Here is a 16,289-nt window from a genome sequence, read left to right on the forward strand (position 1 = left end):
AGCCCAGTTCTACATAAATCACAGTCAGACATCATAATAACAGAAGTAGACATGGCGAATGAATTAAGCAGCGCTGGTTAAAAGCCAAGCACATAAATTTATTTGCTTTAAATGCCAAAGTTTATGGAGCTAAATATGCAAAAGGAAATAATAAGTAATCCAAAGCATTATTCAGGCATTTACAACAATAACAGGCTCATAATGGCCTTGACAAGTTTGGAAATTACGACGGAAACCTGGAGCTACCTTTATGCCAAACATCTAAAACCTGGTTTTAAAAAATTTATTTAAGTGCCCAAAAGGGGATTGCAAAAATAATGAATTGAAGCATGGTCTGTGATTTTTACTGTGCTGGAGCTTATTACAGTAATGTTCCAGAGGAGAGATCCATATACACAGTTTACACTTGGGATTATACAGACCCTTAAAAAGCTGATCTGTCGCCTTCTACCCAAAACAGCCCAACACACTGCCATAAGAAGAACTCAACACTCAGTTTTCCAGGTTTCTTTATGATCCATCTGGAATCTAAATTAGCTTTACATGCAGGTGAAGCAAGGTGGGGGCAGTTAGTGGAAGAGGAGTGGTTTGGACGGGAAGCGTGAGGAAAGATGAGCGACTGAGATTTTTTTTTTTTTTTCCCCACTCAGACAAAGACCCTTTTGACCCAGCAGGCTCCAGACGTATACACGCAGCCAGTCTTCAGAGAGATTCAGGCCTGTGCAGCCGCGATACAGCCACCGCACGTTTCCTCTCGCACCCATCTACCACCGTCGTCATTATTACACCTACAAACAGACTCGAAAGAGCTCACCCCGACTATTCACGGACACCTAGCGAACGCTTCTGTACTGAGAGCGGTTGCCATGGCAACGGCGTCTCACACTCACATGTGTGGGATCGGAGGTCAAGGTTCATGGGTGGTGCTCGCTGGGCTCAATGGTGCTCTGTGTGTCATCATACAGACTTCCAGTAATCCAAAGCTACGGAAGGTCATGCAAAAAAAAAAAAAAACCTGCGAGATGCTCTCTCTGCAGCAAAAAGCCAGACACTAGAAGTTTTCACAAAAGGAGATGATACTTATGATCAAATCGTGCTCTTCCACCTGTCAGAGCCCGCAGCATTAAATTCAGATTTGGAGTTAATTACTCCAACGATCAACAAGTAAATTTGTTTTCCCAAATGAAAGCCACACTCTTATCTGGCCAAGAGCGGGGAATTTTTGCAGACATGTGTTTGTGAGAGCCTGTTTGCAAGTGTTTAAGTATGTGTATATGCGTCACACACATGGCAGCAGCAATTAAACTTGATAAATGCTTTTGTTTACAGGAAAGCTCCATAATCTGTCTCACTCTTTATGTAGGCAGGTCATAAACGCCGCCACATATGTCTGCGCTACACGCTGTGGGATTAGTGCTGTAGCGTGTATGCACTTCTGTGTGAGCGCCGATGTGTACTTTAACGAAATGACTGTGAGGTCAGAGTCAGACACTGGCGGCGTGTTTGCGAGTGACCCCCGTTAAGGGTGGCATCAAAACCAAAGGCCTTTACAAGTGCTTTTTTATTGAAGAGGCCTGTATTCATTGTTTGCGCTTTGCAAACCAGCCACTTCCACTGACAATGCCACAGGCAGTTCAACAGCTGGTTTGCTGTGGTCGACAAAGTCCACGTCTGAGCCACCAGGATGTAAATCAGTATGAGGTGAGGTTGATACATACTGCTGATGAATGAGGTTTGACAAGGGCAAGTTTGAGACAAGGAATCATGGGTAGATTATTAACTGTGTGTTCGAACGCGTCCAAGCTCTGACAAAAGTTCAAGAATTGTTTCAGAAAATTTGATTCATTACTTAAATCCCTCAAGTTAAACACAGCACAGAGTTTGAGAAAAGCTGCTGCTTGGCGATGCAAAAATAGTTCCACTCAGGTTCGTATTGTCCTTGGCTCGACCATGTTCACGCAGCTCTGCACTTCGATTTTTAAGCTCAATTAAAGTTTTATTCCAGGTAAGGTTTTGATTTGAATCACAAGAAATCCACCTAAGTGTGCCTGAGGTTGTGGAACCGCTACTTGAGACGGGATGGGAGGTGCTGCTGGGGTTTAAATAGCTTTAATTAGAGCCTGACAAAGACCTCCTTATACATGTATAGTGGTGGGGGATCACAGAGACTTTAGCCTAAGAGTCGCTCAGACACAGACGGCCACAAATGCGATGTAATAATTAAAAACACACATAAAAAGACACAAGCACATGCATCTAAATATAATTGCACGCAACCATGGGCATAATGCATCGATCAATGACATTTGACACATTTAGATGTTTCTATTGTCTGGAGGACTGACTGAGAAACCTATTTGTAGTGTTTGTTCATTCCTTAAATTTTTGAAATGAGGAGACAGGCTTCTGTAGTCTGCACTATGTATATAAAAAGTCAAGTCTACAGCAGGGATTTCTATTTTTTTTATGCCAAGGACCTCTTAGCTGATAAAGAGACAGAGCGGAGTCCCCATTGTACATATATTGTATAACATTCTGTTGCATATTCAAGTAGGCCTACAATAACATGTAGGGCGGCTTATCGCGCCATGTATAAACAAGTCAGCAGCAGTTGTTGCATTGCTAATGTTAGCATGTTAGCCTCACCCTCTGCAATTTCTCCGGATGTCACTGAGGAGGAGGAGGGTTTGTCAGAGACGACAAGTTACAAAACAATTCACTGAAGATCACAAGAATGTCTGCACCAGGATGTTTCAATAATACATAGTTAGCTAACTAGTTCACTGCTAATGATAGGTGCCGTGCAGTGATTTAGCGTACAGCTAGGTTAGCTTGCTCAGATGATTGGACAAGGAATCATGGGTAGATTATTATCAATGCTGTTTAAATTAAATTATTATTATTATTTGTCTCATTTCAAATTCGTCAAATACTGATGCTTTGGGATTTTAGGTCGGGTGGGCCACCATCTCAACACGTCAGTATCTGGCGAGTTAGGAATTCTTACAAATTGGACTTTTAAGAGATAACAAAACTTTTTACAGTTTATCCTGAGGGGGACATTAATTTTTAGACCAAATTTCATGACAATCCATCCAAAAGTCGAGACATTTCACTCAAAAACACAAGTGTCTGCCTGCGGGTGGCGCTAGAGGAAAAGTCAGGGGCTCATCAAAGCTACCAGGATTCATCCTCTGTGGCCCATGAATGTCTGCATACCATTTCAGGGCACTGCCTCCAATAATAGTTGAAATATTTCAGTTTGGACCGACCAATCGACCTCAAGAGAGGTCACTAGGGTGGCTAAGAAACAGTCAGTCTGCGTCTATACATCAGAGAGTGACAGAGGAAGTAAAAGAGAATTCCTCAGAGAAGACCCACGGATGAGACTATATCTATTTAACTGCCTTGGAGAAAGAGGCCTTTCATTAGTCCAGAATGGGATTCCTATGAAGTGTCGGTGCAGCCTGCTGCAGCAGCTCAGTGAGGAGAAGAAAGTCCAGTGGAGCCATGTGTTCTCTGTCTGTTTACAGTGCTTTTATTAGGCATCCTGTGGCACAGGCAGCCTTTTGAAAGGCCGTCTTTATAGGAGCTTTCCTGTTTATGCTTAGGGGTGGGAGGTCAGCACTCGCAGCCCCGTGCTGAATATGGTCAATCTGCCTGCATAGGAAAACTTTGTGTGTGTGAGAGAGAGAGTGTGTGTGTGTGTGTGTGTCAGCTGGGTGATGGGAGGGATTTAAAGTGATGCGGGAGCCTGGTTCGGCAGGTTATTATTGTTACTTCAGAAAATGATCCAGTATCCTGCCTTCTAGGCTGGAACACACAGATACAGTCCTCTCTGTCCTTGTCTGTTTGTCTGCCTGTCTTTCTGAGTCACCTCCTGCCAGCGGGGTTATTTACTGACTGTTTGTGTTTGAGCTTTTCGGTCGACATGCACGTCAGCAGCAGTAGCAAAATACAAACAAACATACACAGACGCATAGAGATGCCCACGATAAACCTAAATAAAGACATGCTTATTAACATGTTTCCATAAAAACAAATCTAGGGGTCGAGTGTCAGATAAAATCATTTCTAGAAGTGTGTTTTATGTGGCTGGAGGTGTTTGAGAGCAATCAAGGAGACTTACCCGAGGACCCCTCTTGCCTGGCAGGCCTGGCTTCCCTGGAGGTCCTGGCAGTCCCTAGAGAGAGAGTGCATTCAGTCAGTGCTGCATACTGACATACACCATACAGATCTCCTCCTATCATACTCTCACATCTAACCATCAGGTCATTAAGACACCTTCGTGTGTCTCCACAGACAGGCTGCACAGTGGCCACATGGTACAAAAGTAACTTCATCTCAAGGTGATGAGAGTTCAGCCTTATCCATCAGGAAGCTCTGAGCCCGTGTGGCAGGAAACCATAGAAACACTAGAAATAACAGGTCATTTCCTGCACCACTCAATGCCCCTGTGTGGCTTTATCAGCCCTGCGCTCATTCGTTTTCTTTTAATCAAAAAAGAGGAAAAGGAGAAGTGAGGAAAAACAGAGCGCCTGTGGTTGCTGTGGTGAACAGGAGCTACCTGTAGGGCTCTGGATCCCGATGTTAAAGCATTTTTAAAATGTTTTCCTCACTGTTAAATGCGTCGTGTTTTTTAACCACGTTGTTAATTCGATGCCTGAGAAAACTTCGATAGGAAGATCTAGTAAAAAAGCAGCAGCGTCCACCATAAAGTGCAGTTATTGTTGTGTGAAAGTTGTCCCCTTTCCTCATCTCAGTTTTCACAGGGCTCTGAATTTTAAGAGACAAAGCACGACTTTCAACTTCAAAACAACTTCCAATGGTTGTTGTGATCATAGCTGCTACCTGCATGTAGCGTGTCACTGCAGATTATAATTGGCCCCCCACCATCTCTTCCAGGACGACCTCCATGCTTGAGACCACCCCCATTGTTACAGGTGGTGTCCTCTATGGTGGCCTAAGGACCTGTCAACACCAACACACACTCCTGTCCATCCTCACACTTCCACCCCCCGCCATGGCCGTCCTTCCTTGCACTTGTTTGTTTGTTTCTCCCTGCTGTCTTCTTCTCTTTGCACCTGACCAATTTAAACATAATTCTTTCTCTCTAAGAGAATATTTTTGTTTGGTCGACTGCGGTTTGGCCAGGAAGGTAGCAGTCTCACGAAGTTCCCACGTACGTAAGCATTTTCCAATCACCACATTTCAAACACAGTCTGATGGTAAAGGCTGTTTACAGTTATGAGGTTTGGACTTGCTGACTGTGCCCACGAGGATGTTAGGGCATGATTCGTACCACCTTACAACTGCATCTCAGAGTCGTGTTGCCATCCGCGGAGGCAATCGTTTCAAAGTTTAGAAACTACTACTTCAACTTACATGTTTGACTTTCATTAAACAATTCGGTAACTTTATAATAACCATCATTAATGAATGCGCAATTTATAGTATTTCACTGTTGATAAACATTAAAATGCATTAAAAGCCATTTATTAAGCAATTGTAAATACCATTTACAAAGTATTATCAACACCAGTTGAAACTTCACAATAAAAAGTTGCTTAATAAATGGTTTATAAAGCATTTATTTCTTTGTTTATAGTAAAATAACTATCAAAGGAGCAATATCTACCAATTTTAGTTAAAACATTCAAAAATGAACTAATATTAACTTAAATTAAGGACATAATGTGAAGGATTAACATTTATGTTCAGTCAAGTATTTCTACTGAAGTCAGCATGCTAAGCAGCTAGAATGGGGCATGAAAACCTCTTTCAACACTCCCCTGGCTGTCCAGCTAGCTGCACGGCTAACTGAGCTAACTAGCTAAAAGCAGCTACAGTCATGGATGTATAAAGACATAAAGTTAGCGAGAAGAGTGGTTACTCAAGTGATATTCTAACCCCTATTTGTTTGGAGTAGGAATTCTTACATATTGCACCTTGAACTTAAGTGAAATTAACTTCAAATTTACCATTTATTAATGATGGTTATTATAAAGTGTTACCAACGATTCTAATAATTCAAAGCAATTCAAAATGCAAAGTCCTCAATGACCTTTTATGATATTTTAAAGGGGCTCTGTGGAACTTCTGTGTTGTGCTGGGAGAGGGTTGTTTATGTTAGCAGACTCCATTTCTAAAACAATGTTAGCTACGGTGGCTCTCTGTCAGCAGAGCGGAGAGAGGCACTGAGACGAGGCCCTCGAGAACATGCATAAAGTCACATCCTTTGGATACACGAGGAAAATCCAACCTGAGTCCTTCAGAAAGAAATTCACAGTCTGGCAGTGTTAACTTTTAGAAACTGTCCACAGGCTTTCAAATGCAACAATCACGTTACAATCCGCTCACATATGGCCAAGGTGATAAATGTAATGTAAATTGCTATGAAATGTTACATAGAGCCCCTTTAAACTGCGCAAACACCTAATTGTGGCTACTTCTAAGGACTAAGGCAGCTTGCAGATACATTTGAACTGAATACAGAAGTGCTAATATGAGAGAAACAGTCAGTTACAGTTTAAATTAAAATTAAACTCAGTGCCAGTACAGCTCCAATTAAGAAATTATTAAATAAAAGCTCCAATTCTCTCTTCAAATCAGACCACACTGATCACAGTCAAGCTGCAGTGGAACAGAGGAAGTCATTTTTTAAAGCAGCAGCGAGGAGCCAAAGATGCTTCAGATGGGAAACTGTTGCCATATCTGTGCCTTCACTGGATGTTTCTCCTGGCAGACAGAGTGCAGAATCTGCACACAAGTCCAGATCATGGTTTCAGAGGAAGAGTCTTAATGCTTTCGGCAGCGATAGTGACGAATGAAACAATTGGCTTAAACTTCAATGGATGCAATGCTTTCCATTGGCTCCTGACTTTTATATTTGTCAGGATGTGTGTATGTGTATGTATAAGAGAGCGAGTGTGTGTGTACAAGACTGTGCTGTGAGAAGGAGTCAGAGACAGTATGCACATGGCATGTGTGTTTATGAAATCCAAACTATGTTGAAAAGGAAGCGTGACTGGGTTTATCCACAATCTCCCAAGGCACTACATGGCAAAACAGAGACAGACACATACTCTGACAGGAAGCACCTGCTTAATCCCTGATATATTCTCAAAGTAAACAATCCGCATGTGAGTCTAAATATGAGATCCTGTCAAATGACTGCATTTTAATCAGAACCCGTACGAAACACGCAGACATTTTTAGTTTTCTAGGTACAATTTCCCAACCTCTCATTGGTGTAATTTGCAATATATTTGGCATGACATGACAGAGGTTTTTTGGCCTCAGCCTTTGTGTCAGACAGTCCTTCAGTAAATGACCTCATAACTTCCCTTAATCATCCTCCTCCAATCTCTTTTCTGTGGCAGATTACAGCACTCCATATTGAGATTGCAGGTAGCGCTCTCTAAATGGCAGTAATTTGGTTCTCCGTAATGACAGTCAAGTGTAGTGTGGACATCAGTGGAGATGTAAATTGGCCAACCCTTGACACGCCACACTCTGCAATCTCAGACGGCAAATTACAGACCACTACAAAGAAAAAGCAAGGCACACGTATCAAACGCACAGGCCTCTGCTCACACTTCAGACTAAAATGACTCAATCACAAGGGCAGCTTTAAAAACAAACACACCCAGAATGTGCTGACGAGACATTGAGGTCTGATTACTCAGGTCACATTTGGAGGTGTAGGCTATTAAGACATGACAAAACTCCCAAACAAGGTTGCTTTGGCCAGTCAAGATACAACTGAGCATCTGCCTGCCAACACAGCCTGTCACAGTCTTCCCACTCCTAAAAGGCCTAGCCTACCTCTGTGTGTTTACTGACTGCTTTGACCCTTGACCTTGCTTTGAAAGAGGGCCATGAGACCTCCACTAGCCAAGGAATCTGGTGCAGAGACGGCAAGGCGTCAGACCTGACACGTCACACCCAGCCTGGAGGGCTCTGTGCACAGAGGAAGGCGGAAAGGCGGGAGCAAAAAGTAGGAATTCTAACCTGTGTGGGAAAGGAGATAGTGCCACATTAGCCTACATATCTCCGCGGTCTCTTATTTCCAGCCCCAGAGCACGAGAATCAAACCTGGCCTTTCACTGGTGACAAAGACCAGCACAGACTGGGATGTCCCTAATGGAGCATGGTTCACTACCTTTCAACACTTTCCTAACGTAAACCATTGAACTCACCACCCACAGATGCCAGCACAAACAGCCGAGACGTGACTGCAAAGTCTTTGTGTGGTCACGTCATTTCTGTCTTGCCTTGAAGAAGTTACAGCCAGGCTACTGATCAGAGCTATTCTGCATGGGTGCTTTGTCAGCTTTGAAAAAGGATTTTATATTCTGTTTCCTGCTTTCTTCTATAGTCATGTGTAACCTAGGCACCTTTTAAATTGCAAGATTTCATGAAGAGTCCATCGGACACTTTATATCTTAAAGCATGTAGTGTAAGACGGACCTAAATCCAAGTCAACACTAGTATGGCACTCAGTAGAGCGATTACCTCCACCAAGGCCAAACAGTCCATTTTAATTCAATCAAACCTAATCCAATATCAAACTCAATAGCCCTGTGTCACTCTTAATTGTAAACCACCCATAACTGCTTCACCATAATCCATGCAAAGTAAAGATGAAAAGGCAGCAAGTCATCTTATCATTCATCAATCACTTTTCGGACACTTTCTTTATGTGCATTGCATTTGCAAAGAAACATATAGCTACTTACTTTAGCGACTACTAAGCCTAGACTATTAGATGAGCTTGATCTCTGCCTGCACTGCAACTTTTCCTCAGAGTGGATATTTCCAATGTTGCTTCCTTTGCTTAGGACGCAAGTAAGTCTGAGCATTAACTGTCACACGCCGTGCCACCTACCACCATAATAAATTATCAACCTGTGGGAAACACTGCACACATATCCAACCAACAAAACAGATCAGAGGTTCTTACCGGTGGGCCTGCATCTCCTTTCTGTCCAATAGGTCCAGCCAGCAGGGAGAACTGAGTAGGTGGCACCTCCCAGCTCTGGAAGCCATCAGTAGCAGGTGGTGTTACGGGGTTGTATGAAGATCTGGTTGGTCGCGGGGTGACTGGGGCCTTGGTGGTTTTGGCTGGCTTTGTTGGTTTGGTGACCTGTTTGGAGGCTGACTTGGAGGGTTTAGCAGTTGTAGTTTTTGATGATTTTGAAGGATTGACTTTGGATATCGTTGGTTTAGAAGGGACGACTTTGACAGAATTTGTTTTGGGTTTGGATGGAGTGGCTTTGGATGGCGTAACTTTAGGCTTGGGGGGCGTTTTCTTGGTTGTGGTTGGTTTCTTTGGGATCACACCTTGGTCTGATAAGGCCGAGTCAGGCTTTGTCTTGGTGGGTTTGGTGCTGTTAGTGGCTGGAATGGTAGGTTTCTTCTTATTGTCTGTTCCTGCAATCGTCTTTTTGAAGTTGTTATGCGAACTGGGCTTTGTGGGAGTGGGTTTGGAAGGTTTCTGGTTTGAAGCTTTAGAGGTGGAGGGAGTTTGATTTGGTGGTTTTGTTGGGGGTGCTCTTGTCCTGAGTGGTGCTGTGACAGTTTCAGTCCTGGCTTTGGGAGGTGGGGAGGCCAAACCAAGCTGGACTGTGACTGGCATCACAGTTCCCAGCAGGGGTGTAGAAATGGTCCCAGTGCTGGGCTTTATTGTTTGGGTGGAGGCTACATATCTGACAGCCGAGGCGGCAGCGGCAGCACTCCTGGCAAGGCTCACCCGTGTGGTCTTCTGGGCTGTTTCCGGGCCACCATGCTTCGGGGTAGCAGTGGTAGCTGTGATGTTTGTTTCTCGTGGAAGGATAGGCAATAAGGGAGGAAGGTTAGGCCTGTATGTGTCAGCTTCCCTGCACTGTTTCTTAATGTACCTGCAGTAGTTGTGAGCTGCTTGTGCAGAAGGGACCAGGTCAAACTGGCAGATGGCTCCTTCAAAGTGTGCTGAGGCTTGTTGCTGGCTTGAACGCCCCAGCAGGAAGGAGCCCTGGAGCTCTGGAGCCAGTCCCTCCTCACGGTCCCACCCAAAGTCTGCATGAACACTCTGCTCTCCGCAGGAGGCATATAGAGTCACTCTCTGTCCATTAATTCCCACCGCCAGCTGGTGCCACTGACCATCATGGGGCTCATAGGGCAATGCCACCGAGGTGTTAGGTCCTGTGTGAAGGACCAGATTGCCCGGCGTAAGCTGCAGACCGAGAAGGAGCTTCCTGCGGCTTGAGAGCAGGGTGAAGAGGAAAGCACTGTTGACGCGGTGTGAGCGCACACTCAGGACCAGTGCCAGGTTGGGCCAGATGGTCGCTGGGAAGACTGAGCGCAATGGAGTTTCGACGTGCGCCCGCTGGTTGAGGATGATCCCTGATCTGAATGGAATGACCCCTGCTGGCACGGAGCGTGACGGCTTCTCTCCCTTGAGCCCCAACTTTTGGAGGATGTCGACATCTAGGTAGAAAGGACAGTGGTGTTAGGAGTTGCATGTAATTATCAACAATTATATTTTAAGATAAGTTTGAGGACTTTATCATTCAGATCACATCTGTTTTCTTTGATCATTGATTATTCTTTTCATATTTCCCTTTAAGTCCTGCCATAATCAGGAACATGTGAAAGCATCACCTGGAACAAAGAATTGAATAAATGACAATGGCCAAATTTAGAAATTTAAACATCACAAAAGGCCAATGTACAGAGTTACTGGTCCCAGTTTTGTTGATGAACAGTAGCAACACTCAGAAGCATGGCCACTTGAGCAGCAATTACACACACATCAACCAATTAGCAGATATGGATGAGAGAGAAGCAAGCATAATATTTCAGCTGTCTTTGCCAGTGACAGTTGGATCGACGAACTGGCTTGTGGGCCAATTTTCCTGATCTTTCAGCCAACATTTAACAGCAGTTTATAAAGTAATGTGGCACAAAACACTGCAGGGTAAAGAGATGGGAAAAAAGATGGTGGAGGCACAAAAAATGAAATCCAAACAATAATAAACTAACTGGGTTTTGAGGCTTCTGCAGGCTGTCTGCTTCTACTTGACGCCAAAACAAATGACTATGTATAGGTCAAGACAGATATAAAACTATGCTGATGATAGGGCAGGATGGAGTGACCTTGGTTGGTTGGTCCCTGCTCTCTGAGTGGGTAGATGCCACACAGTGATGCTGTGGTCGCCTTTGTCTCAAATGTCAGCGGTTTGCAGCCTCACGCTTCCCTCCAACATGGAAAGTTGTGGCATCGTGTTGACCATATGACTGACGTGGAGCATAAAACAGCTATAAGCATGGCTTCAGAATATAGCATGTTTATTGTTATACACGCCTGCAAATTCTTAAAGGCGCTGCTCAGCCCTAAATGTAAGTCTAATGTGGTTATATTTTAACAGCTCCGAAGGGTAACAAACATCATTTGAGGTTTTGAAGCCAACCAAAGCACAGTGGCTCCACATGTGTGACATTTATGTAATTACGCCTTCCTGTCTTTAATCATTAAGTTGTTTTTTGTTCTTGAAAGTGCCACAAATTAATGTCTAATAAAATTTAAATGAGTTTTTGATTCACACGGAGCAGAGAATGAATGAAACATGAACATTCTTTTAATGAGAACTCTTACTTGCACTTAAAAAGTGATGCAGAATCTATCTAAACAAGAATAATGTTCAGCTTCTGATGCACCATATGGTTGTTTCTGCTGATAATAAAAAAGCAATAAAATAAGGCAGGAAATATATATATTCCTTCACCATAATATCACAGGAATGAGTCCTAAAACCTGGTTTTAAATATACATTTGGTAGCAAAATGATATAACTTCCACACTAATTAGTACATCTGAGTGCTTGTTGTACTGTATGTTGAGGAATCCTTGCTTGATTGATGTCAAGACATAGCCTCTTTGTTTTAAGGCTATAGGGGATTAATGAGGCAAAGGACATCGGCATCATCACAAAACCTCCTCTTATCCTTTCTCCTCTCATCAGTAGAGTCAGTTTGGAAATTCAGAGCATGACCGCAAGTGAGTAGATCATCTCAGAATACAGTTTCCAGCCTATTTCAGTCTCAGGGGTCCCAGCAATAATTTTCTATACAACCTGTGATGTCAGACCCAGGCCCCTCAGCATCTTTATTGTTAGTGGGTTCACTCTGACCTGTGGTCACTGGGCCCTGTCTAATGGGGACATGTGTATAGAAAAGATAGAAAAATGGGCAAGCAGTGTTGATGAGATGACAGAAAGAGGGAAAGATGAGGAGAAAGCCAGATGGGATGTCCCAACAGTTGCTGTACTGGTAAGCCATAGAAAGCAAGGACTTCAATGAGATGATTGTCTTTCTATAATGTGAGGCCTGCTCCATTAGACCACTGATGAGGTGGTTCAGCCTTTACAAATATATATACAGCTCAGAGCGACAAATGTTTTGTGCAGAGTTTTCATATTTATAACGTCAAACAAAAACTCCACAGACTAATCTGTATAGTCTGGATTATTAAAGGAGACTTATTATGCTTTTTCGTTTATCTAGTTTTCTTCAGTGTGGTATATACGTTCTTGTGCATGCAAAAAGTCTTGAAAGTTAAACTTGAAAGTTAAGGCCCGAAACACCCCGTCAGTAGTGTCGCCTTTCATACTGTGACTTCCTGACATCACAACGTCACCATGTCACACATTGGCATTATTTATGCCTATATTCACGGTAGAAGTTAAGCCAACTGGAAGCTGAAACATGACGGAGCTGACCAGAGACACGGTGAGCTGTGCTGGCTCAGGCGTCTGTGAGCGGACCAATCAGAGCAGACTGGGTATTCCGGAGGGAGGGGCCTTAAAGAGACATTTCAGACAGAGGGGGAATACAATGCTGCAGCACTGGACAGTATGAGAAGACTGATGTGTTTTTTGAGCATTAAAGCATGTAAACCTATTCTAGTAGAAACATATAATAAAATTATGAACCTGAAAATGAGCATAATGTCTCCTTTATGTATTTATTGATTTAGCACATTAACATTTTTTTGCACAGAGAAAAGTAAAGGAAAAGTAGACATGCCTTTTTCCTATTTAGCCAGCTCTCTCCATTTTCTGTATATGGTTGTCAGACTTTCCCTTTCCTCTAAACATTAGGGCTCTATAAAATAGCCTGAGGAAACTAGACCTACATGGGGTATAGTGTATACCCATCCACAGAGAGTTCTCCTCTCTGTGTGGTCTCCTCTGCAGTAAAGGACAACAGGACTTGGCAGTGATGCAGGAGGTACATTACATGTATCTACTGTCTGTCTCCAAACTTTTTTATTTCATGACCACTTGTACTCTTACTGGGGCATTCATTAGACATGTGGTTTTAGATATATAGCATACTGTATATCGGATGTGAACACACACACAGAGACAGACTTGTGTTTAACACATGGCTGGAGCTCATAGCCTCGCTCTGTGCCAAGTCACTCAAGTAGGACAGAGAGAAAGTCCAAGGCTCTTCAGTCTGTAATGTTATCCCTTGTAGAGGATGAAGTCACCGATTCATCTGAAAACACTCGAAAGACCTCTTTCTGGCTGATGTACGCTGATCTACAGTGAGCCATTTATGATATCTCTGAGTGGAAAAATCATCCCACAGCAATACATCGCAATGTTTTCCCACAATGGATTGATGATTTATGATTCAAATATGGGGCAAAACAAGGTCAAATTTTGTGTCTTTGTTTCTTTAACTTCTTCTTTTCAGAGTATTTTTGGCATTTTGCCTTTATTTAGTGACAGCAGAGATATAGACTGGAACACAGAGAGAGATATAGATGGGTATGACATGCAAAGGTCCTGGGTAGAGATGTTATAAGAAAGGAAAACATATCAGCCAATCATGTTGTTGCACTGACTCGATCACACAGTTGAGATTCATGACAGTTTCAACCAATTTGATGTGGCTACAAAAGGACTTCTTATAAACATGGAAGAGGAGGATATCACAGCAATGCACAGGATTACCAAGAGAGGTGATGTTATTCAAACACTAGACATTAAACTTGCAGAAGTTGTGACAAGAGACCGTGCACATGTCTAGCAAGGTATAATCTGTGGTAAAAAAAAAAAGCATTCTAGACCTTGTTTTGGGGTAAAGTCACCATACTTTTTGAGCATTTTTTCTCAGATTTGACTGGTTTGATTATATACATGTAGTTTTTATGTCCCTGTGACCATTAAAAGTGAAGTTCTGACTCTCTCCCCATTCATTTAGATAGGAGCCTGGTCTTGTTATCCCAAAATAACTGCTTGGGGGCGCTGCCAACGTGGCTGCCAAATGGCAAGACATGCCTAAAAGGCCTTTGTTCCGGGCCAGAATCAAACTGGGAACATTGTGGTTATATGTTATGCAACTTAACCTTTAAGCTTCCAGATTCCCTCGTTGTAATTTTTTTGGGGGTGTTTTTGCCTTTAAGAGAAAGTTGACCGTGTGGAGAGAGACAGGAAACCAAGAGAGATAGAGATATGACATTCAGAAAAGGACCCCGGCTGGAATCAACAGTGGATGTTGCGGTTCTGTGGTATGTGTGCTACTTGTAAGGCTGAATTGTGATTCTCCCTGATACTCACTTTGCTCTGTACTCTACAAATTTTGCACTGAATTCCTATAACATAGTTGGGCTCATGATGGACAGTTTAAAAAAAAAAAAAAAAGGATCTAAATCGATGCAGCAGAACAGTTCCTAATTCCTTGTCAGAACCTAGAGCCTACATTACCCACAATGCAACTTGATCACAAACAGTTTGGTAGGCGATTTGGCTGTGCTAGCAGCGGCTAACGTAGCCTTCAGCTTCTGGCCTTAGGCAAAGATGTGGAGTGGGCTGCAGAGGCACGTTTAACTCCACACCCATTTTTTTTCATTGTCAAACTTGTAGTCAACAAAGCCACAATAGGCAACTTTTTTCACGTCTTTGAAGTGTAAAAAGTTCCCCGTTTTGTAAATATAGGCGGCAACCTCACGTCTCAAGAGGATACATCATAGTTAAGGAGGGAAAGGATCAAAAACAATGACACTCCCTACTCTGGCTTGTCTGCGAAAGCATCCTGTGAAACTAAGAGTAAGTCCAGTTGTGACTGAAGAAGTAAGTGTGATGAAAACACAAAAATCTGCAGCCTCTGAGAAAAAGAGCTAAAGCAATGTCCATCATCAGAGTTTTTCAGCACTGATGATAGTCATCTCTACAGAGACAGCATCTCATCATTAATCATTATTTGATACTGGCCACAGAGGAAGTCTCTGTCTAAATGCAGGGAGTAATAAATTACCGTTTGTCCATTCTGTCTACCATTGCTGGATTCTTGGATAGCGCTCCACTTAGAGGGAGCTCAGTAGTGAGCTCAGCCACTCTGCAACAGTGATGCTGGTCATGGACAGTGTTGCCAGATTTGACAGATGCCAATAAAACCAGTTATACAGCCAATTTTTCATTTCCACTTCGGAAATTAAGATTTTTGTGACTGTCTGACATCTTGATCTTACTGGAACAATGAGACTATGTGATGATATTTGAAAATAAGACACAAATTATCTCCAATTATCTCCAAGTTTTAAGAAAATGGTATATTAGATATAAAATTCATTTCTTAAATTAACAGATTTTACAGGGCTTTTATCATAGAGCTTTGAATTTTGAAAAAAAACCAAAACAAAACATACAGTTTCAGCCTTGTTGTAATAAACTGAGATGACATTTGGTTTCGGTGACTGCGTGTCGGAGCTTTTGAACTCAGCGCCCTGTCAGTCTCAATCATAATAACTGGAGAGGAGAAGAGGCCTATCCACTGGACTGTATCTATTATGGGAACGCGCCACATGGTGCAAAAAGAAGCTCAAATGAGCATTTTTACCTGGCCAATCACATGAAAAGTAGCCCAATTGGGTGGAAAAATGCCAAATTTTACTACTGTCAGTGGACATTAAAACACACTCACTGTGCACGACAGACAAATATTATCAGATTGTGTTCACATTTGAATAATTACCTGAACTGCCCCACATCTTCTTAATAAAAGCTGCCATAACTTAATTTTTTTGGGCCACTTTTGTGAACCCAACGTTAACATATTGTAATTTTTAAGCTGATAACACGAATTTGTTAGCAAACAGGTGCTAATTTACACATGCAGTAGTTATTGAACAACATAGCTTTCATTTGGAGTCTGGATATTTCTGGCCACCTGATGAATTTAAGTCCAATATCTTCTCTCTCTTTGCTCTGTTTTGGTCTCCTCCATCTCCTGGGAAA

The 16,289-nt window shown here is 42.7% G+C and overlaps 1 protein-coding gene across 1 annotated transcript in view; it reads right to left on the reverse strand.

Moving 5' to 3' along the window:
- LOC141006275 (uncharacterized) overlaps positions 1-16,289 on the reverse strand; it is a 101,471-nt gene that overhangs the window by 52,655 nt on the left and 32,527 nt on the right. Inside the window, exons 3-4 of the mRNA XM_073478426.1 lie at positions 8,966-10,470; positions 4,130-4,183 (exon numbers count right to left, since the gene is read on the reverse strand). Of these exons, the coding sequence (XP_073334527.1) occupies positions 4,130-4,183; positions 8,966-10,470 (1,559 nt within the window). The remainder of the gene's footprint in view (positions 1-4,129; positions 4,184-8,965; positions 10,471-16,289) is intronic.

The sequence above is a fragment of the Pagrus major genome, chromosome 12 (assembly GCF_040436345.1).
Source record: "Pagrus major chromosome 12, Pma_NU_1.0".
NCBI lineage: Eukaryota > Metazoa > Chordata > Actinopteri > Spariformes > Sparidae > Pagrus > Pagrus major.